At 46.3% G+C, this 23,387-nt stretch overlaps 1 protein-coding gene across 1 annotated transcript in view; it reads left to right on the forward strand.

Annotated features, from left to right (window-relative positions):
• Nucleotides 1-22,604, forward strand: part of SLC25A48 (solute carrier family 25 member 48) — a 47,676-nt gene extending 25,072 nt beyond the window's left edge. Inside the window, exons 5-8 of the mRNA XM_081304594.1 lie at nucleotides 10,801-11,058; nucleotides 13,599-13,732; nucleotides 18,246-18,402; nucleotides 22,362-22,604. Of these exons, the coding sequence (XP_081160720.1) occupies nucleotides 10,801-11,058; nucleotides 13,599-13,732; nucleotides 18,246-18,368 (515 nt within the window). The 3' untranslated portion in view covers nucleotides 18,369-18,402; nucleotides 22,362-22,604. The remainder of the gene's footprint in view (nucleotides 1-10,800; nucleotides 11,059-13,598; nucleotides 13,733-18,245; nucleotides 18,403-22,361) is intronic.
• The last annotated feature ends 783 nt before the right edge of the window (nucleotides 22,605-23,387 follow it).

The following is a 23,387-nucleotide window of genomic DNA, read 5'->3' on the forward strand; positions in this document are numbered from 1 at the left end:
TTGAGTTAACTTTTGTGCATGGCGAGAGAAAGGGATTCAGTTTCATTTTGATGCAAATGGATTTCCAGTTTTCCCAGCACCATTTGTTGAAGATGCTATCCTTCCTCCATTGCATGCTTTTAGCCCCTTTATCAAATATAAGATAGTTGTAGTTTTGCGGATTGGTTACTGTGTCTTCTATTCTGTACCATTGGTCCACTCGCCTGTTTTGGTACCAGTACCATGCTGTTTTTGTTACTATTGCTCTGTAGTATAGTTTGAAGTCTGGTATCGCTATACCGCCTGATTCACACTTCCTGCTTAGCATTGTTTTTGCTATTCTGGGTCTTTTATTATTCCATATGAATTTCCTGATTGTTTTATCTATTTCTACAAGAAATGCTATTGGGATTTTGATTGGGATAGCATTGAACTTATAGAGAACTTTTGGTAATATCGCCATTTTGATGATGTTAGTTCTGCCTATCCATGAGCAGGGTATATTTTTCCATCTTCTGAGGTCTTCTTCTATGTCTCTTTTTAGGGTTCTGTAGTTTTCATTGTATAGGTCTTTCACCTCTTTTGTTAGATTGATTCCCAGGTATTTTATTTTTGGGGGGGATATTGTGAATGGAGTAGTTGTCCTCATTTCTGTTTCAGAGGATTTGTCGCTGATATACAGGAATGCATTTGATTTATGCGTGTTGATTTTATATCCCGCCACTTTGCTGAATTCATTTATTAACTCTAATAGTTTCTTTGTAGACCCTTTTGGGTCTGTTAGGTATAGAATCATATCGTCTGCAAATAGTGATAGTTTAAGTTCTTCTTTTCCTATTTTTATGCCTTTAATTTCTTTCGTCTAATTGCTCTGGCCAGTGTTTCGAGGACTATGTTGAACAGAAGTGGTGAGAGAGGGCATCCCTGTCTTGTACCAGATCTTAGAGGGAATGCCTTCAATTTTTCTCCATTAAGGATGATGCTGGCCTGTGGCTTATCATAGATTGCTTTAACAATGTTGAGGTATGATCCTGTTATCCCTAATTTTTCTAGAGTTTTGAACATAAAGGGATGCTGTACTTTGTCGAATGCCTTTTCTGCATCTATCGAGATGATCATATGGTTCTTATTTTTAAGTCTATTGATGTGGTGAATAACATTTATTGATTTCCGTATATTGAACCAGCCTTGCATCCCAGGGATGAATCCTACTTGATCATGGTGTATAATTTTTTTGATATGTTTTTGAATCCGATTCGCCAGAATTTTATTGAGGATTTTTGCATCTAGGTTCATTAGAGATATTGGTCTGTAGTTTTCTTTCTTTGAAGTGTCTTTGTCTGGTTTAGGAATCAGGGTGATGTTGGCCTCGTAGAATGTATTTGGAAGTTCTCCCTCTTTTTCTATTTCCTGAAATAACTTGAAAAGTATTGGTGTTAGTTCCTCTTTAAAGGTTTTGTAAAATTCTGCTGTATACCCATCCGGTCCTGGGCTTTTCTTAGTTGGTAGTCTTTTGATGGTTTCTTCTATTTCCTCTATTGTTATTGGTCTGTTTAGGTTGTCTATATCTTCCTGACTTAATCTGGGCAGATCATATGACTTAAGAAATTTATCGATGCCTTCACTATCTTCTATTTTATTGGAGTATAAGGATTCAAAGTAATTTCTGATTATCTTCTGTATTTCTGAAGTGTCTGTTGTGATATTGCCTTTTTCATCCCGTATGCTAGTAATTTGGGTTCTCTCTCTTCTTCTCTTCGTTAGCATGGCTAAGGGTCTGTCAATTTTATTTATTTTTTCAAAGAACCAACTTTTGGTTTTGTCAATTTTTTCAATTGTTTCTTTTGTTTCAATTTCATTAATTTCAGCTCTGATTTTAATTATTTCTTGCCTTCTACTTCTTTTGCTGTTATTTTGCTCTTCTTTTTCTAGGATTTTGACATGAAGTATGAGATCATTTATTTGTTGGTTTTTTCTTTTTTTAAGGAATGAACTCCAAGCAATGAATTTTCCTCTTAAAACTGCTTTCAATGTGTCCCATAGATTCCGATATGTTGTGTCAGTGTTTTCATTTATCTCTAAGAATTTTTTAATTTCCTCCTTGATGTCTTCTATGACCCATTGGTCATTCAGTAACCTATTGTTCATTCTCCACATTGTGCATGATTTTTCCTTCCTTCTTTTATCGTTGATTTTCAGTTTCATTCCATTATGATCAGATAGGATGCATGGTATTATTTCTACTCCTTTATATTGTCTAAGAGTTGCCCTGTGACATAATATATGATCTATTTTTGTGAAGGATCCATGTGCTGCTGAGAAAAATGTGTAACTACTTGATGTTGGGTGGTATATTCTATATATGTCAATTAAGTCTAGGTTGTTAATTGTGTTGTTGAGTTCTATAGTTTCCTTATTTAACTTTTGTTTGGAAGATCTGTCCAGTGGTGAGAGAGGTGTGTTGAAGTCTCCCATGATTATTGTATGGTGGTCTATTAGACTCTTGTACTTGAGAAGAGTTTGCTTGATGAACGTAGGTGCACCATTGTTTGGGGCATATATATTTATGATTGTTATGTCTTGTTGGTGTATGGTTCCCTTGAGCAGTATGCAGTGTCCCTCTTTATCCTTTTTGATTAATTTTGGCTTGAAATCTATTTTGTTTGATATGAGTATGGACACTCCTGCTTGTTTCCGCAGTCCATATGAGTGGAATGATTTTTCCCAGCCTTTCACCTTCAGTCTATGTATATCTTTTCCTATCAAATGCGTCTCCTGTAGGCAACATATTGTTGGATCTTGTTTTGTGATCCATTCGACTAGCCTGTGTCTCTTAATTGGTGAGTTTAAGCCATTAACATTTAGGGTTATTATTGAGATTAGGTTTGTTCCTCCAGTCATATTTGTTTATTTATGTTACTAAACCTGATTAGTTTTCCTCTTTGGTTACTTTCCCCCCTTTACTGTCCTATCTCCCACTGATGGTTTTCAATGTTATTTTCAGTTTCCTCTTCCTGTAATGTTTTGCCAAGGATTTTTTGAAGAGATGGTTTTCTAGCTGCGAATTCTTTTAACTTTTGTTTATCGTGAAAGGTTTTAATTTCATCTTCCATCCTGAAGCTTAATTTCGCCGGATACACGATTCTTGGTTGGAGCCCATTTTCTTTCAGTGTTTGAAATATGTTATTCCAGGATCTTCTAGCTTTCAGAGTCTGTGTTGAGAGATCAGCTGTTATCCTGATTGGTTTGCCCCTAAATGTAATCTGCTTTCTTTCTCTTGTAGCTTTTAAAATTCTCTCCTTATTCTGTATGTTGGGCATCTTCATTATAATGTGTCTAGGTGTGGATCTCTTATGATTTTGCACTTTTGGCGTCCTGTAGGCTTCTAGGATATGGGATTCTGTTTCATTCTTCAAGTCTGGGAAGTTTTCTCGTATTATTTCATTGAATAGATTGTTCATTCCTCTGGTTTGGAGCTCTGTGCCCTCCTGTATCCCAATGACTCTTAAGTTTGGCCTTTTAATGTTATCCCATATCTCTTGGATGTTCTGCTCATGGTTTCTTAGCAGTCTTGCTGAACTGTCTATGTTCTTCTCAAGTTGAAATACTTTGTCTTCATTGTCTGATGTTCTATCTTCTAAGTGATCTATTCTGCTGGTAGTATTGTCAATTGAGGTTTTAAGTTGGTTTATTGCTTCCTGCATTTCTAGGATTTCTATTTGTTTGTTCTTTATTACTTCTAGCTCCCTGTGAAATTGATCTTTTACTTCCTGGATTTGTTTCTGTAGTTCCTTGTCAATGTGATCTTTCATTGTCTGATTTTGCTGTCTCATGTCTTCCTTGAGAGTCCAGATCATCTGAAGCATGTATATCCTGAACTCTTTATCTGACATTCCATCTGTTGCAGCTATTACCTCTTCTAGGGTTGAGTTGACCTGCATTGCTTGTGGTCCTTTCTTTCCTTGTCTTTTCATGTTGCTTGCGTTTCTTTCTGCTTCGTGAAACTGTTGTGTTTTTGAAATTTTTCCCCCTGTTTATTTTTGTTGCTCTTGTATATTTGGGATATCTCTCTTGTAGGGCAGGTAGTGGCTGTGATCCTCCTCTAATCAGGGTGATCTATATACTACGCTGGTTGGTCGTAGGTCTGCCCGCCCTGCGGGCATGGGTGGCTGCTCTACTCTGCCCCCACTCCAATTGCGGTGACGTTCCTACCACGTCCTCGGATCGTTGGTCCTGATCCGGACGTGGGCAGCAGCTCTTCTCCACCCCTACTCCAATTGATGTGACGTGTCTACCACGCTGGTCGGCCTCCAAGCCTGTTCCGCCGGTGGGTCTCAGATCTGCCCACCCTGTGGGCCTGGGCTGCAGTTCTGCTCAACCCCCACTCCCAGTGGGGGTACCTAACTGCCTCTCCAACGGGTCTCTGGGCTCCTTCCGGATGCTGGCGGCGGCTCTGTTCAACCCCCACTCCAACCAGTGTGACGTGACTGCCTCGATGCTACTCGTCCACTACACTGGCCGGCTGCCGAGCCTGTCCTGCCAGTGGGACGCAGGACTGCCTACCTTGCAGGGTCAGACGGCAGCTCTTCACGGCCTCTACTCCAAGTGGGTTGACTTGGCTACCCTGCCGTCGGGTCTCTGGTCCTGTTCCAGGCGTGGGCGGCTACTCTCCTCGGCCCCAGCTGCAGTTGGGGTGTCGCGATACCACACCGGCGGGACCCTTAGCCTGCTCTGGGCACAGGAGGCAGCTCCACTCTGCCCTCCAGGCCCCCGCAGTACCCAGCAGGACCCGGACCAAGAAGCAGTCCCTGTAGGATCCCCAACCCTGAGCCAGAGCCGCTTCGGGAGCCAGGAGCCGGTCTCTCCGATCCCCGCCACTTTCTACTAGGAGCAGGCTCCTCAGGGCAACCGCCGCGGGTTCCCCAAACCCAGGCCAGAGCCGCCCCGGGAGCCCAAGCCTGGCCGCACCAGACTCTCCCTGCTCGGTGCCCAGGCCTGGCCGCACCAGACTCTCCCTGCTCGGTGCACGCTCCCCTTGGAGCAGAGTCTAAGACGCACTTCCCGCGGGCTCTCCAGCTCCGGGTCAAAACTGTTCCAGGAGACAGAGACCCGCTGCCCCTCGTCGCAAGTTTCACTTGTGGCTGGCCTCAGCTCGCGGTCCCCGCAGGCTCCGCGGCCCTGGGCTCAAGCAGCCACGAGAGCCAGAACACAGCCTCTCCGATCCCTGCCACACTCTGCTCGGAGCAGGGTCCACAGAGGTACCCCAGCCTCAGGCCCAGGCGGCCCCCGCCCGGGCCTGGCAGCTCCAACCTCTCCCAGCTCAGTGTACGCTCAGCCAGGGGCAGGGTCAAAGACACAGTCGCCTCGGGTTCCGTAGCCCCGGGCCAAGAAGGATCTCCCGCCCTGGGCCAAAGCAACCCGGGGAACTAGAATCTGGCCGCTCAAAGCCCGGCGCCCGCCTTGCCAGGGGTGAGGCCTGAAGAGTATTCTCCTCAGAGTTTCCAATCCCGAGCCTGAGCGATCTGTCTGCGCGACGCAGGCAAATACCAGCCTGGAATCACCTGTTCTGTAGTTGAATGGGCTGAGATCAGTAGAAAACAGGGATGATTGCATCAGCTCTCCATGATGGCGGCTGCAGTTCTCCTGCATGTTCCGACCGGTGTCGGGAAACGAACTGGACCGATTCTCTCCTGTATTTCAAAGCTGGAATTCAGCACTCAGCGCGGCCAGTGTGCCACTGGCAGGAGCCTGCAGAATCCGCTTCGCTGTAATCCCTCTCTGGTAACTCGCGGCTAATTAACTCGGGCGCGTCCCAGACTCCATCCACGGGGCGGTCCGCCGACCAAGTACTGCTTCGCTCCCTTCGGAGAAATCGCCCGCGACCAAGCCCCTGCAGCCGAATCCCGCGCGCTGGAATTTTGACCTCTAGATTCTGGAGCACTTCAATTTCACTGGGGATTCCCACCAAGGTAGCCTTCAGCCATTTCACCTCGTGTTTCTCCCACACAGTGGCGCAGCGTACTGGTGTGCTGTACTCCCTTGGCCGCCATCTTCATCCCACAATTTTATTTTAATTGAGTTAGCAAATCTCTGATTCAGCCCTTTCCTGCGGTTACCTGCCAAGGGTCCTGGGCCACACCTTCCAGACCATGGAGCACCTGGGAAATACTGCTGCTTTCTAGAAGAATACTCTCTTGTTCATTCTTCAGAGGTGATAGCTTGATCTGGTCAAGGATATTTATTGCTCCAACTATTGCTACTGAATTAAAAAGAAGAATTAGTGTAAATTCATTATTATTTTAGTCTGTGACCTTGAACCTAACCAATGATATGGTTGCAATGCATTTAAAATTTTTTTTTAGTTGTAGATGGACAGCATGCTTTATTTTATTTGTTTATTTTTATGTGGTGCTAAGGATTGAACCCAGTGCCCACACGTGCTAGGCAAGTGTTTACCACTGAGCTACAGCCTCAGCCACGCCATGCATTTTTATTTGGGCATAAAATAATGATGACTAACTTTGATGAAGTTGTGATTTGAGATCTCACTATGAGTCATCTACCACTATTGCCAGTGTAGATGGACAGTAAAAACTGCTTCCTCAGAGATTTTCTTCTGGGTGAGTGTCAGCTCCTGAGTATCACAGAGTTCTTTCACCCTGAGAATCAGGAGAGGGTGATCGGCTGTGGAATCTTAGCTGTTACTAAGTGAGCTGTGACCAAAATAGTTTGTTTCAAGTGTAGGAAGTGATTTTCGGGTCATACATGTGCACACAGCTGTCAGGACTCATCAGAACTCAGCAACCATGCACTTAAGAGCTACATCTTTTAAGACTGAATACAAATTAGACCTCAACTGAAAAACTGTGGGTTGGGGGTGTGGCTCAATGGTAGAATGCTTGTCTAGCATACACAAGGCCCTGGGGTTGATCCCCAACCCAATGAATGAATGAATAACACTAAAAGCAAACAAATAAAACAAGGATAGAAGGTCACAAGCTCAGGAGAATGATTGCTCTTCATGGAAAAAAAGGTAAGACTTATGAATGGGAAAGACACCTAGCCAAGGATAGTATACTTCAATATGCTCATAAGGAAATGCTCTTTTATGGAAGTAAAGTGGTATCTTCTTAAAAAACGTCAGTTGCATTAAAAAATAAAGACCATGAAAATGTTTCAGATCAAGGGAGAAAATGCTATAAAGAAAAACATTATTAGAGAGTAGATTTAACTATTATCAGTTTAGATGTTTTAAACTGACAACTCTGCTATGGTTTCATAAGACGGTATCCCTAGTCTCAAGAAATGCATTCGGAAGTATTTAGGGGTGAAGAGCCATGATGTATGTAACTCACCCTGAAATAGTTTACAAAGGAAAACTGTGTATATGTGTGAAAAATATATGTGTGTGTATACAAAAGAATTTCCTTATTGCTTACCTTGAGAACAAAAGGAAAAAAAAAGGATGTTTTGTCCTTGTTGGGTTTGGGTGACAAAGCAAGTTCAGGACATGTGTTTTTCCAACATCTGTGTCTCCAAACAAGGAGGACTTTACCACGGACCTGTCCTTCAATCAGTCACTCCTGAAAGCCACACCTACCCACGCTTGGGGAGCATGAGTGAGCTGAAAGGAGCTCTAAAGCCATATGGTTGCTGTGGCTTGGATGAGTGTCCCCCAAAGGGCCCATGTGTTAAAGGCTTGATCCCCACAGTGGTGCTATTGAGAGGTGGGGCCTAGGGAGGTACTTAGGTCATTGCAGGGGAGCATGCCCTCAAAGGGAATAGTGGGACTCTAACCCTTCCTTATTCTCTTTTGCTTCCTGGCGGATGAGGTGGGCACTTTTCCTCTATCATGCACTCCCACCATGATGTGCTGTCTCGCCACAGACCCAAAACAATGAGCCAACCAACCAAGGAAAGGAACCTCTGAAACCATGAACTGTAATAACCTTTTTCTCTTCATAAATCAAATGCCTCAGTCATTTTATTATAGTGATGGAGAGCTAACTGACACAACAATACAAACTTGAGTCAATACAGAGCTGTATCAGCCTCCTGATGATGATAATCACTAGGGTAGTCACTATGAAAATTATGTTGCTTTAATAGTCATAAGTGGGTAATTCTCAAGCAATAAATCCTAGATTTTTTTAATAAGAAAGATTGCTAGATTTTTATTGGAAGTGCATTCAATCTATAGATATGAGGAAAACTAGTTTCTTAATAATCAAAGAACATGGTATATATCTCAGTTTATTTAAGGCCTTCATTAATTCTCTTAATATTTTACAGTTTTCATAATGCCTTGCAAATACTTTATTAAATTTCTAAATATTTCAGATTTTTGATATTAGAAAAAGCATTGTTTTATAAATTTAACTGGTTGCCTAATACATAAAATGCAATTAGTTTTCTATATCAACTGCTAATATAATCTTACTAAGCATGCTATGTAATTCTTTTATTCTATAAGTTCCTTAGGATGAAAATAGAAACAGTTTTGCTTCTTTTTTTTTCCAACTTGTATGCTCCGTCCCTCCTCAACCCCCTTACTGCACTGACTGGGACCTCAGATTCAGTGTTAAATACAAATGATAGGAATGGATACCACTACTTTGCTCCAGAACTTAGGAGATATAATATTCAGTCTTCATGCTTGAGTATTAATGTAAGCGGCAAATTCTCCAGATGCCTTTTATCAGGTTGAGAAAGTTCTCTTATTCCTAATTTATGAAAAAGATAATATATCATGACTATAAGCAGTTTGTATTGGAAATGCAGGATCAATTTAACATTTGAAAAATCAATCTGTAATTCATCATCTTCACATTAAAAAGAAGAAAAAAAAACATTTGACTACGTCAGTTGGCACAGAAAAAGTTATTTGACATTCTAGAACACCTATCTGTAATGAAAATCCTAGATTTTTTTATGTTGCAAACTTAGAAGAATACAAGAGAATTTATTGTTTACCCTGGAGAGTAAAGGAATAGAATACAGATTTTTGTTGACAAAGCCAGTTGGTGATTTGGCAAGCGTTTTTTCGGTATCTGTGCCTCCAAACAAGCCAATTGTTATTTGCATGCTGTCGTCTTTTAATCAGTAACTCCTGAGGGCCAGCCACATTATTTCCATGGTTGATTCATGAAAACCTTGACTCCTGGTCAGGTCAGTGTTACCTGGAGATGAAAGTGGCCTGGCCAAAGTTCATAGAGTGACATCTATTCTGTGTCATGGGCAAACTTCCCAGAATGGCCCAGGCAATATCATCAGGGTTTGGAAAAGAAAGGGATGTCCAAAGACCTCTCAGTGGGCTTTCAATGGCCACATTGTCTGATCTTGCTCAAAGAAACTTGTGCCCTCCTGAGTGCACTTTACTCCTGATCACCTCCTATGGGACACACAGTGGAGGAGGTGAGTGAGGCTCAGTGTCCTGTCCACATTGTGTGGATGTCAGGGAGTCACTCACTTCTCCACACACGGATGGAAATCTGGGTTGACTGTGTTCAAGCACACTTTGCAGGCAAATAAAAACCTCCCTCTGACCTCACAGACTTCTGGGAAAATCCAGGTTGTCCTTTAACCCCAAATCTTCAGTGGGGACTGTGGAGTCATGAAGCCAAATGTTTGATCCTGAGGCATGTACGAAACCAGATTGGAACATGGTATACAGGGAATTAAACCCAGGTAGCAAAGTAGTGTCATGATCATGGGCAGACTTCATTCATGTTGTGTTAGTTTCTTGAGAAAGGTCACTCTGTCTTCTCAGGACTGGAAGGTCTCCTGAGCATGAGCCAAAGCTGTGCTAAAAGGTTTGAAGCAGGGAACAAGATGAACCTCAGGGAGGCAGGTAAAAAGTGACCCTGAGGACTAAGTAGGAAGGAAATTTTTTTCTGCTGGCTCTATAAACCTTAGAAGAAGCCAGCAGCATAAGCCAACATCTGCCAGCACAGAGGCCAAAAAGGAGCCACTACATTGGAGCCATGGACTTTGAAGGTCCAAGGGCTCCAGTGTTGCCCTAAACTGTTTAAGGGCACAGCCTGGCCAGAGCTGAGTGAGTCAGAGTGAACATGCCCAGCCCTGCAGCCATGGGGTCCTGCAACTGATCACACCAGACGCCTCGCTGTCAGTATCACAATCTCTGGACACTTATGGAGCCGACAATATGCTAACCACCAGGCCCAGCACTTTACATGTTTATCTCATTTAACTCACAACAGCCTGTCCCTGTTTTAAAGATAAGGAAACAGGCTGAAAATGCTGACTTGTCCAGATCAAAAGTTTGTACGTGGTGGAGCTAGGATTTGCAGACAGGACACTGCTCCAAATCTCATTTACTTTGGTGCTACATTGGGCATCAGACATGTATGCATACACAGACACAAACACACACACAAGAGAGAGAGAGAGAGAGAGAGAGAGAGAGAGAGAGAGAGAGACATACAGCACATTAGATTCTCTAGGCTCTGCTTCAAGAGAGAGCTTGGTGTGTCTACTTGTCATTGATCCTAGGCACTCTGCAGTCACATCTGCTTAGAAAGATACTACAGTGAGAGTTGACCAGAAGGCCCTGGGAATCCTAAGGCAGCTTGCACTTTATCACCTGCCTGGAATTGTCTGCAATCCAACTGTGCAGGTTGGCAGGGGCTCCTTGTTGGGTTTTCCAAATTCTTTTGTGAGCTGCCAAGAAGGCCGGAAGGTTTTGTAAAACCCCAAGGGCCACGTGAGTAGAACTGTCATGGGCTGCACTGGCTCCAGTACCAGGGATGGCCAGTTTCTCACCCCTGGGTCACATGCCATCTTCTCTCCCTGTCTCTGTAGCCAACCTCAGTGTGAAGTCCAGGGCAGCAGCTCTTGGGGAGCAGCCAGCCTACCAGGGACCGGTGCACTGCATCGCGACCATCGTGAGGACTGAGGGCCTGGCGGGGCTGTACCGGGGGGCCAGTGCCATGCTGCTGAGGGATATCCCCGGCTATTGTCTCTACTTTATCCCCTACGTGTTCCTGAGTGAGTGGATCACACCCGAGGCCTGTGCAGGTCCCAGTCCCTGTGCTGTGTGGCTGGCAGGTGGCATGGCAGGTAAGAGCAGCAGTGGCTGGAGCCCTGTCCCTGGGCCAGCCACTGAAATGCAACAGGGGACAGTAGCGGAGCCTACCGTGACCTTCTGAGCCATGGGGGAGGCGGGGCTCATCCAGCCACACATCCAGGAATTCTTGGTTAAGTGCTCCTCGGCGCCAGGCCTAGAAAGGTGGAGAAAGAGCTCAGAATGGCGGGTGCCCCCTCATCCTCTCATCCCCTTCACTCTGAAGCTGTGAGAATGGAAGTCCCCATGGGGGTTCAAGGACTCCCAGACAACAGAATGTTTTCTGAGCATGCACTCTACGTCAGGGACTGCTGAGCCAGGGACTGCTGAGCCACTGGCAGGAAATCTGTTCTCATGGCTCTTCTGCACTGACACACTGCCAACCTTCCTGATGTGTGGAAGTCACTGTGTCTAGAAGGTGGGAATCAACCACCCCATGTCACAGATGAGAAAACTCAGGGTCAGATATACTAAGTAGCCCACCCAAGGTCATACAGCTAGTTCAGGGATGAGTCTCACAGCAGGGACCCTGCAGTCAGAAAAACCCAAGTTCAAATTCACACTAACTCATTTTGTGATTGTGGATTTGCCACTTAACCTCCCTGTTCAAAATATCCCTATTTGATTTATGGTGACACTCAACAGCCTCCAGTGGTTTTCCAGGCCCTCTCTGATTTGGCTCCTGCTACCCCTCGGACTTTACTTTCTACTCCTCTCCCTTTACTTCCTCTTCTCCAGCCATACTCATCTCTTTGCTACAACTTGACCATGCCCTGTTCTCCGCCTTTGATGAGAGTCATTTCAATGGAGAGAAGGGTGTTAAAAACCTAATTTAAGGCTGGGAGCAGTGGTGAATGCCTGTAATCCCAGGGGCTCAGGAGGCTGAGGCAGGAGGATCTCAAGTTCAAAGCCAGCCTCAGCAACTTAGTGAGGCCCCAAGCAACTTGGTGAGACCCTATCCCTAATAAAATATGTATATATATTTTAAAAAGGGCTGGGGATGTGGCTCAGTGGTTAAGCACCCCTGAGTCCAACCCTTGGTACCAAAACAACACCAACAAAAACACTCCAAAACCTCATTTAAGTGGGATTAAAAGAGAATGGGATGAAAGAAATTAGAGAACCCAACTTCTGACAAATTTTGCTGTGCTCTAATGAGGAATCGAGAAATGGAGCTGTAGGCTATAGGCAGAGCAGCACGTGGAAGTCGAGAGAAGACTGCTTTTCAGGAAGACAGATGTCTTGACACATTCGATGCTGACTCACAGACCCAAGAGAGAAGAAAATCTCTACTCCTTCCTCCTTCTCCTCCTCATAACTAGCTATGTTTGAACTCAGCAAATACATAATACAGCGCACATCTTTGCCACCAAACAATTCTGTGCTCCCTTTTCTCCCACACATCTGAGGCCGGTCCCTTGCCCTGCTCCTGGTAAAAATGCATGAACACTGGTTGGCCCAGAAGATGAGAAGTTTCCATCTGCTCTCATTTCTGTTGAGAGCAGGTGCAAGCAGCCTGGCAGCAGACCTCATTTCACGATGCCCTTGTCGTGGGATGAGCGCACCAGGGCAGCCCTGAGGAAGCATCCCATTATCTGGCAGAAGGCTGGAAGGAGTTGAGATCCAGAGGCTTACAGGGGGCAAGAGGCTGAGGGGCCTGAAGGTCAGGAGCGGCAGAGGTTCAGAATAAGTGAAGGTGTCTTTTAGGAGCTGCTGAGCAGCAATTATTTAACCTAGCAAACCAGCTGCCCTGGACTTTGACATCCGTGCATTTTCTCTCTCCACCAGAGAATGTGCCAATTTCTGTGTTTACACAATAACCTGGCATTATTTTCCTAGAATCCTTTAAAGTCACAAAAGTGCTCAAACTGGGGCATGGTGCTTATCCAGTGAGGATGACTGTGGCGTGTGGTCCCAAAGTTCTATTCCACATATTTGGAAAAGAAAAGGGATTTTGGAAAAAAAAAAAAAAACAAACAAGAACAAACAAAAAGCCCTGTCCCTAATCTTTTATGCAATCCCCAGTTTGGCCCTTCTCGGTGAGAAGCCATCTGCAAGTGTTTATTCAGTTTCTCCAGGTTCAATGTAAATCCTGCCCGGGGGGGGGGGGGGGGGGGGGGGGGGGGTTGAAAACCTTTAGCAGCCTCACCCTGGGCACTGCCTCCTGCTGCCACATTCTTGTGGAGCCTGTCACTGTCTCACCCATCATAACAATAAACGCTGCCATTTGTCCAGCACTGACTGTGGACTGGCAAGTCCATGGTCAAGGCTTCATGTTTATCAGTTCACTGGGTCCTTGTTCCGTGAAGATAGGCACTGCTCTACTTTACAGATGAGAGGCTCTGAGCCCCACAGCAAGTGGCCGGGCAGGATCAGAAACAGATTCTGCAGATCCCAGCTCTGAGCTCTGCCCAGGTCCCCCAGCAGCTTAGGGAGCTTCTTCGTGGTGGAAATCCCCCCGGGGCGGGGGGGCAGCCAAGTCCCTCCAGACCCCAGACCCCAGCCAGCCCTGACACCTGATCTTGTCTCTTTGCAGGAGCGATTTCCTGGGGGACAGCGACTCCTATGGATGTTGTGAAAAGCCGTCTCCAAGCTGATGGGGTTTATTTAAACAAATACAAAGGTGTCCTGGACTGCATCTCCCAAAGTTACCAGCAAGAAGGCCTCAAAGTAAGTCCCAGTCCTGTGCCAGTCCCTGGGAGATGCTTCAGACATGTGAGGGGCATGAGACCCCAGAGGTGCTGTCAGGTACCATTTATCAAGTACCGTGAGCAGATGCCGCACCCAGCACCCAGCCTGTGCTGTCTTGTCTAGTTCTCACCTGGGGCTGGTGTGGGGGGGGGAGGTGTGCCTCCTACCTGAACAGGATCCCAGAGGACTGGTGACCTGCTGTGGTCACATGGCTGCTGGTGGTGGAGCTGGGGCTTGCACCTGCAGCTGTCACCAGTTCACTTCTCATCAAGATGTGATGAGTCCTTCTTTCCTCTGCCTCTAAGTGGGAGGTTCCAGAGCCCCCTCACATCCTTCCTGCCCTTTGATCACCTCTTCTTATCAGCTCCAGGCCCCCAGAATTATCTTCAGCTCCCCACCCCACCCAAGGCCGGACCCCATCACCTCTGGGCTCTGCTGTGGAGACACCTCTGACCCGGCTCCCCAGGACTTGTCTCCCCCATTCTTCTCCCTGTAGCCAAAGAACTTATCCCCTTCTGACCACCAGTCTATCCCCGAGCACAGACCACACTTCACATCTGGTGTCCAAGATTATAAAGAAAGTATCGCCCTCCAGAGAAACCACTGTGCCTGCCCTCCCTACAGTGGCCCCTTGCTCTCTTGGCCTGGCTGTTGGAGTGAGCAGACTTAATTTTAAGGTTGGGCCTGGTTATCTGTGAGCTGGGGGGATCCAAATTTCCCCCAGATTTACATTGAACCTGGAGAAGCTGAACAGACACTTGCAGAAAGTCTGCTCACCCAGAAAAGCCAGACTGGGGGCTGCAAAAAAGATTAGGGACAGGGTTTTTTGTTTTGTTTTGTTTTGTTTTCAAAATCCCCTTTCTTTTCCAAATATGTGGAATTAGAACTTTGGGGCCACACGCCAGAGTCACCCTCCCTGGATAAGCACCAGTGCCTCAGTTTGAGCACTTCAGTGACTTTAAAGGACTCCTTCTCACCATGAAGGACTTGGGTGTTCATGGGTTAAATAGAACTGGGCTTGTGAAAGATGCTCAGTTTCCTGCAGAACCCAAAGGGAAGAGTGGACTTTGTCATCAGCCTTAGTATTGCCAGGGTTACTTGCCCCCGAGCCTGGGTCTTCTCCATGGCTGCCTCACCCTGAGCCCTGCCAGATGCTCCACCCCATACTTCCAGGCCCAGCACGACTGCCCCCAGAATCCACTGCCCCTCTCCTGTCCTCCTGCATGGCGCTTCTCACACACCACAGTGGACAGCAGACTTTCTATACCTGTTCCTATTTCCTCCCCTACTTGGAGAAAGGTCCAGAGCTCTGGATGACCCACAGGAGGCTAGCTAGCATGCTGTGTGAAAGGGAGCAGGATCCAAATGCCCCTGAAGCTAGAGCAAAGGGCCCAATCCAAAGGACAGAACTACAAGGGGTCGGTGTGACCTCCAGCCCTTCCTATGAAATCATCAATTTCCTCTGTAGAGGAGGCTGCAGTCCAATTTGACAGAGGCTCTTGGGAAAAATGCCCGAGGGCTTTCTATTTTATGTGTTCACTATTAATTTGACAAATGCCTACTTTTAGAACAACCAATATGTGCCAAGTTCATTTCTAGGAGTCGGGCCTAGAACAGTAAATAAAGAAACACAGCCCATGCTCTCATGAAGCTAACTTCCAGGGAGCCAATGATGAAACCAGGTCCCAGGGCTTCATTAATATAAGCAGAGTGGGTAGAGTAAGGGAGGTGAATCACAGATAGAATGTTGTGTCCACCTCTGGTCACTATAGATTAGGACACGGAGGGTGCTCAGAATGAAGACCAGAAGTAAAACTTCATAGCACGTGAAGGAAAGGCAAGCACTGGGACTGTTTGATATAAAAAGATGTGATGTAGAGGGAATTTCATTTCTATCTGTGTTTGGGGAAAACTTGAAGCTTTTCTGTTTTATTTTCATTGTTACTATTATTATTTTTACAAGAGCTGCTCTGACAAAAGGGTCAAGTTTTTTTCTTTTTTCTTTCTTTTGTATTTTTTTTCTTTTAGCAGAGGCACAGTTTGTAATTCAAACAACAATTACAGAGAAACACAAAAGATATTCAAGTGGGGTGCTGTCTTCATTTTGAATGCTTTTGTCTGTTTCCCAAAATATTAATGTGCCATAATTCCAAGCAATCCATACAGGCCAAATTTACGGCTGATATTATTTCCTCCCCAAATTACAGGCTCCATAAAAAGTGGAGTCCTAGAAGGCACCGAGCCAGGCAATCTGGCTCTTAGTCTTGGTACCATTGGGTCCGCGGTGTTTCTTCACAGCAGGTTTGAAATAGACACCGGTGTACTCAGCTTGATTAACCACAGCCCCAGCCAGATGGTTCAGATTAAGTTTTAAATTTTTATTAATGGATTAGAGATAGATAATGTGTGAGCATAGGAAAATTCCAAAGGCACAGGGGGCAGACTGTCTCCATGGCCCCCTTAAGGCCGCTGTCCTTTCAAAAGCAATTGCTATCATGAGTTTTTCATGATGTATTCCAAGAAGACTGCCTGCACAAGCATATTTATGTGATTGCATATTGATGTGTGAGGGCATATACGGACATTTCCAATAGTGCAGTGAAAAGAGAAAAAACACAGTCCTGGACACCACAGGTGGTCAGCCTGCTCCAGGGGTCAGATATGATGAGTGGCAGCCCAGAGAGAGTGCAGGGCCAGGGCATGTGAGATGTTGCAGGCCAGGGAATGGCATGGACTTGATTTTGGCTATTGGGCAGCTATGGAGGCTTCAAGAGGAGTAATTTGGTCGGGCAGGACTACATGTTCTGAAAACGTGGGGTAAAGCCGGCAGCTCTGCCCATTGTTCTCATCTGTGGGCTTCACAGCAGAGCAGGTCACAGCTCCTGGACAGAGATCCCCCTGTGGGGCAGGAGGCCACACTCCAAGCTGGGCCTGCCTGGCCCAGCTTCACAGAGCAGAGCCAAGCCAAGGCCCACAGGGAAGCCTCTGTGGGCACCCAGCATGGAATTTTCCTCTTGGAGCTTGACCCAGTTCCTTGCTGTTATTCTGTCACTCTGGGTGAGCTTGTGGAATTCCAAAAAGGTTAGACATTGGAGAGGAGGGCTCATGTTACCAGGATCTGGCTTGCACCTTGCCCAAATGGCTCCAGGGTTTAACTTGCTCACCTCTGGGGACCTGGGTCCATCAGCTCCTTTATTGACCAAGCTGAATCCCTAGGTTGTCAAGACCACCTGGCATCTTGGCCAATGAAAATGACCTTCACCGATCCTAACACAGCAGCCCAGGGTCCAAGGGAACTAGAGAAACACAAAGGGCTGGTCACTGCTTTCTTCAAATGCCCATGTCAGTTTCTCAAACTTAATGACCTCTTTAAACCTGTCAGAGCAGGTTTAAATCTTGTGCCTGACAGTTCTCAGGTCATTCATGCTTGAGTGAGGATTGGCCTTGGGTGGTTGTTTCTGCCCACAGAACACATTAAAAGACAGATCCTTCCACACCTCCACTGGCCCAAGCCCTTATCTGTTCTCATCACTGTCTGCTTATGTTGTTCCTAAATGGGGCTCATGTTCTCCAATAGGTTGTAACTGCCCACATTTGCCAGAGCCCGCTCAGCACCACACAGGAAGACTCAAGGAGGGAAGCATCTGATGATGTCCCTAGGAATGTGAGATAAATTCAGGTGACAGAGCAGCAGAGGCAGAGTCTAGCAGCTCGTCAGGACAGGCCATGCCTCCTCAGCACTCATGCCAGCGTTTGAGGTTGAGTTCTTCTCACTTTTAGGTGACAGTTTTCCATAATGACAATGGTGGGGGTGGCAGTCAGCAGTGCTGGGTGCTCACCATGCGTCAGGTGCTATGTGAGTACTTCAGAAGCGTCTCATTCATTCCCTCAAATAGCAGCTCCATTTTACAGTTGGGAACGCCGAGTTCCAGAGAGTTTGCTACTCGTCCAGGTAACCCAGCTACTCATTGGGAAAGCGGTGACCTGACTCCATATCTGAAGTTTTAAGGACAGCTGAGTTTTTCACTTGCGGTTTTGGAGATGTCACATGAATGAAGCACCTGTCACCGTGGGGGCATGGGTGATGTTCTGCCTGCTTAGGATTTCCAGATTCCTGAGCCTGTGTGTGTGTGTGTGTGTGAGAGAGAGAGAGAGAAAGAGAGAGAGAGAGAGGGGGGGGGGAGAGGGCAAGAGAGAGAGAGGACAATCAAGCAAGTGTCTGCAGGGACTTGACAGGGTCTTAGGGACTCCGTGGTTTGCCTATGGTCCTAAGTGCCTGTATATCAGAGTGGCAGGGGAGGGAGGGCGGGGGTTCCATCAGACATGACATGGGTCAGGGCAGGGGCATGACTGGGGCATCCCATGTGGTCTTTGCTTGCACAGGGCCAGGGGCCAGGGTGGGCAGCACGACCAGCTGTTTCTCTGTCTCCCAAGGGTGGCACTGTAGAAGGTGTGTGTCAGGTCCTGCACTAACTGGGCCTCCTGTACGAAGGTGTTTTTCAGAGGCATCACTGTGAACGCTGTGCGAGGTTTCCCCATGAGCGCCGCCATGTTCCTCGGGTATGAGCTCTCGCTGCAGGCCCTGCGCGGGGACCAGGCCGTGACGAGCCCATGAGGGCCAGGTCATTGTGCTTCCTTCCCAGCCAGTTGTGAGTATGAAACTCCTCTCTTCATTGTGAAAATGCTGTGGCCTTCTGAATTTGTTTTTCTGTCACCTGTGGTAGGTCTGAGGCTGGCATTGCCACCCCTCTCACAGTCACTGGTGGTGTGCTGAGTCCTCAGCGACCGAGGTGGGCACAGAACTTCCCTGGTGTGGCCAGTTTGCCTCCCCTTGTTCCCATCCCACAGCCCTCGAGAGAAGTGCAGTGAGCTCTTCTGTTTCAATGGAGTGACCAGGCTCGGAAGGGAGGACTCCCAACAAGGCCTCCACTCCCTGCTCAAAGGGCACCACCTCCCCACCTCCCTGTTGAACTTCAGAGCCTCAGTGTGAGAGCCTCCCATAAGCTCCTGCGGCCCTAGAGGACAGGCTTCTGCCACCATTCCTGGCCTCCTGTACTCCCTGCTTTTGAAAGATCACAGAACCTGAGGGATATTCTAAAAACAAATCTGAGCAGGTGACTCCTTTGCTCAAATGCCCTCAGTAGCTTCCCCCTGCCCTTTAGACAGAGCCCATCTTTGACCCTGCCCTTCTGCAGCCTCAAATCTCACACCTTCCTGAACATCCCATCTTGTCCTCACCTCTAGGTCTTGCTCAGGCTGCATCCTCTGCCCAACTCCCTCTTCTCCCTCCTTCCCCCTTGTCTTGGCTTCATCAGGTCTTTGTCCAGCAGCCCCAGGTATAGAAATCTCCTCCCCCAGGATGCCTGCCTGATTTCTCAGCTAGGATGAAGGGTGCCTGCTGTAGACACCCCATGCCACCCGGGTGCGTTCCACCTGCCTGATTGCTGACCCGTTCCCAGCCAGGTGAAGGCCCCAGCACACTGCAACCACCCCCCTGTACTGCTAGGGCCTCCCACAGAGCTCCACAGATGGCCTCCCAGCAGCCATGACTACAAACTCTCCCAAGGAAGGTCTGCATCAGAGAATTCTAGAACACTTCCAGGACCAGCCCTGGGAGCTGACTTTAAATAAACTGCTTCCAATTTTTACTAAAGGACTGACATTCACAGATCTTCTGGCTTTTTGCTCCTTTTTTTTTTTTTTTTTGAAATAAAAGGAAAAGGGTAGTAACACATTTTGCATAACTAAACATCTTGGTGAAGAGTTATTGCATTTGGATAATGTCCAGGGCAGGGCGGGGTAGGGATATTGTCATGTTTACGTAAAGATGTGTTCAGATATCGCCACCACCACCCCCCCCACACACCTTTAACAGGTAAAGGTAACTTTTCAAAATTCTAAAAGAAGATCAACATATTTTTACTGTAGAAAAGATGGAAAATCCAAATAAAGTGGAAGTGCAAGATAAAAATACCTGCCACCACAGGAACTTGTTAGTATTCTTCCAAGTGTTCTTAATGTGTCTCCCCACGTTCCGATTGTACTTTACACAGTGTTTTATAACTCACTCTTCCTGTCTGATAGTTCAGGACTATTTTTCCATGTCATTAAATCTTCAGCTACAAAATAGTTTTAATGCCAGCCTCACGGATCCCAGAGTGGCTGGATGCTTGCCCAAGCTGTCAGACTGTGCCACGGTGACTGTCCCGGTGATCAGTGACTTCAGGAGGAAGGAGGAAGTTTCTAGTGAGCCAAGTCACGACCGCCCTGGATTTGGCCTTTCAGAGCAGTGCCCAACCCAATTGGAAGCTTTTCTTTCTGAAAGTGCTCTCCTCTGCAAGGGCCTTGGACATCTGCATTCCTTAGGAAAGAGGCCAGCCAGAGGGACGGGGAGGAGGCTCACAGCATCCAGTCTGGAGCCTCATTTTGAACAAACCTTGCTCAAGGTGTTCAGCTTTGTGTTCTATTTTTTTTTTTATTGGTTGTTCACAACATTACAAAGCTCTTGACATATCATATTTCATACATTAGAATCAAGTGGGTTATGAACTCCCATTTTTACCCCAAATACAGATTGCAGAATCACATCGGTTACACATCACATTTTTACATACTGCCATATTAGTGACTTTTGTATTCTGCTACCTTTCCTAACCTCTACTATCCCCCTTCCCCTCCCCTCCCATCTTCTCTCTCTACCCCATCTACTGTAATTCATTTCCCTCCATGTTTGTTATCCCATTCCCCTCATAACCTCTTATATGTAATTTTGTATAACAATGAGGGGCTCCCTCCATTTCCATGTGATTTCCCTTTTTCTCTCCCTTTCCCTCCCACCTCATGACTCTGTTTAATGTTAATCTTTTCTTCCTGCTCTTCCTCCCTGTTCTGTTCTTAGTTGCTCTCATTATATCAAAGAAGACATTTGGTATTTGTTTTTTAGGGATTGGCTAGCTTCACTAAGCATAATCTACTCTAGTGCATCCATTTCCCTGCAAATTCCGTGATTTTGTCATTTTTTAGTGCTGCATAATACTCCATGGTGTATAAATGCCACATTTTTTTTATCCATTCATCTATTGAAGGGCATCTGGGTTGATTCCACAGTCTAGCAATTGTGAATTGTGCTGCTATGAACATCGATGTGGCAGTATCCCTGTAGTGTGCTCTTTTAAGGTCTTCAGGAAATAGTCCGAGTAGGGCAATAGCTGGGTCAAATGGTGGTTCCATTCCCAGCTTTCCCAGGAATCTCCATACTGCTTTCCAAATTGGCCACACCAGTTTGCAGTCCCACCAGCAGTGTACAAGAGTACCCTTTTCCCCACATCCTCGCCAGCACTCATTGTTGTTTGACTTCATCATGGCTGCCAATCTTACTGGGGTGAGGTGGTATCTTAGGGTGGTTTTGATTTGCATTTCCTTGACTGCTAGAGATGGTGAGCATTTTTTCATGTACTTGTTGATTGATTGTATGTCCTCCTCTGTGAAGTGTTTGTTCATGTCCTTGGCCCATTTGTTGATTGGGTTATTTTTATCTTATTGTCTAATTTTTTGAGTTCTTTGTATACTCTGGATATTAGGGCTCTATCTGAAGTGTGAGGAGTAAAAATTTGTTCCCAGGATGTAGGCTCCCTATTTACCTCTCTTATTGTTTCTCTTGCTGAGAAAAAACTTTTAAGTTTAATTAAGTCCCATTTGTTGATTCTTGTTATTAACTTTGTGTTCTAAACAAGACCCAAGAATACCAAGGCCTTCTACCAAGACCTAGATTTTAATTTACCAAGTAGCTCTAAGATTTCAGGCAGGTCATTTCCAGACAGCTAGAACACCCTTTTGACAGAACAAGATGACGGCTATTACAGGACCAGGCAGCCCTGCAGTTCCTCAGTGGAGGGACAGTGAGTGTCTCAAGAGTCCCTTGGGTACAGGTGCAGGACTGATGTGGAGATCGTTTCTAAGTGCCTGCCAGGGATAGAGGACCCAACATCTCCATTCTCAGGGAGGAAAAATACTTTTTGCCATTTGTCCCCTGCCTTATTTCCCTCTCAGGTACAATTAGTGACCCAGGGACAACATAAAACCCAATAAACAGTATGTGAGGTTTCTGTTTTGTGATGGATTTTACTTTTATCATTTACATGGAGAAACCAGAGTCAACAGACAATTCAAGAAAGACATTTGGCAGTCGAGATGGGCTCCCATTCACTGGCCAGCAGCCAGTGAATGGCTTTTCTGAGGTCTCTGAGTCCAACTGGGCATCCCTGCCCATCTCTCAGTACCTTGAACCTTCCTGGAATAATGCTGATCTGTTCTTTGCTTGACATGCATGCTCCAAACCTCAGTGGCCTACTTTCAATTTCAGCAAAATTCATATCCAAGGAAAGGAGACACATTCTTTCTATAATATCTTTTTAAAAACATTTACATATAACCCCAGACGGCCCCCGCCCCCACCCTTCAGCCACATACATGTGTTTTCATGGTGAGGCTTGGCCCACTGCTGTTCCATGAGTAGTCACAAGAACTCTCTGAGTGGGTTGTTTGACCCCAAGATCCAAGATGACAGCCTTAAAAGATAATGTTCTTATCTTTGCTCCTTTTCTCCCAGGACTGGTGTCATCTGACCAGGGTCTCATTCCACTGCATGTTGGGGCTGGCAGCATCTGCCGAACCAGCAAGAGTAAATTTACTGGAGAGAAATCAGGACCCTGGCCATGCAGGCTCTGTGCCAGTTGGGCCTCCAGACAGTGCACTGGCCTCGAGATGCCTTCCTTCATGACTACAGGTTCTCTGCCCCTCACCCCAGCCTGGGGCCCTGAGCTGTTGCTTTGGAAGAAACCAGTGGACCATTGACCAAGCAGTGACCATCTATATCAGCTCCAGATCAGTGCATGGTAAAAAGTCAGGGCCAAATAAACCCTGCCCTCGCAACTGTCATAAACTCATTGGGGATTCACATGGAGGAGCTGGAATTGACTCTAGGTTTTCAAATAAAAGCATTAAGAACCTCTTCAGGTTGTTTCTGTGTCAGATGCCTCTGGCTGACTTCTACGAGGCACCAGCCACCCTCATTCCTGAGTCTCTTCAGGCCCCTGGAGATGGCATGGCCCAGAGAGAAGCCTGCTCCACGCAAGTAAGTCAAGGAACTAGGGATGGCTGTCTGGCTCCCGTTCTCCCAGGTTCCTGAGGTCAGCAGTGAAGGGCACCGTAGTTGAAAAGGGCCATGAAGAGAAAGACAGGTAGGTGTTCCCCAGCCTGCGCCTTAAGGCTCCAGAGATGGTGACCCTGAACTCAGATGGGTGGGTGTTCTCTGGGCCTGAGTTTCACCTGTAGAATAAAACAAAACAAAACACTATGTCGACACTCTGGTTTCCAGAATGATTTCACTGTTCTGCGTTTTATTTCCTATTAGAACCACATGGGAGACCTGGCTCTTTTGCTATTGAAGTGGCATATCCATGATGTCACTCCCAATTCTGTGTCTGAGGTAGGCAAACCTCGTCCAGCAGAGAGCCCTTTCTCACTGAGCTGAGAAAGGATCCTCAATACCGTGCAGCCACCACCAGTCAGTCGGAACTAGAATGTAAGATAGATCCACTTGCCATCCTTGGCTTAAATTCAAGACAAGGGAATA

This window comes from Spermophilus citellus, assembly GCF_964194105.1.
Source record: "Spermophilus citellus genome assembly, chromosome: 1".
NCBI lineage: Eukaryota > Metazoa > Chordata > Mammalia > Rodentia > Sciuridae > Spermophilus > Spermophilus citellus.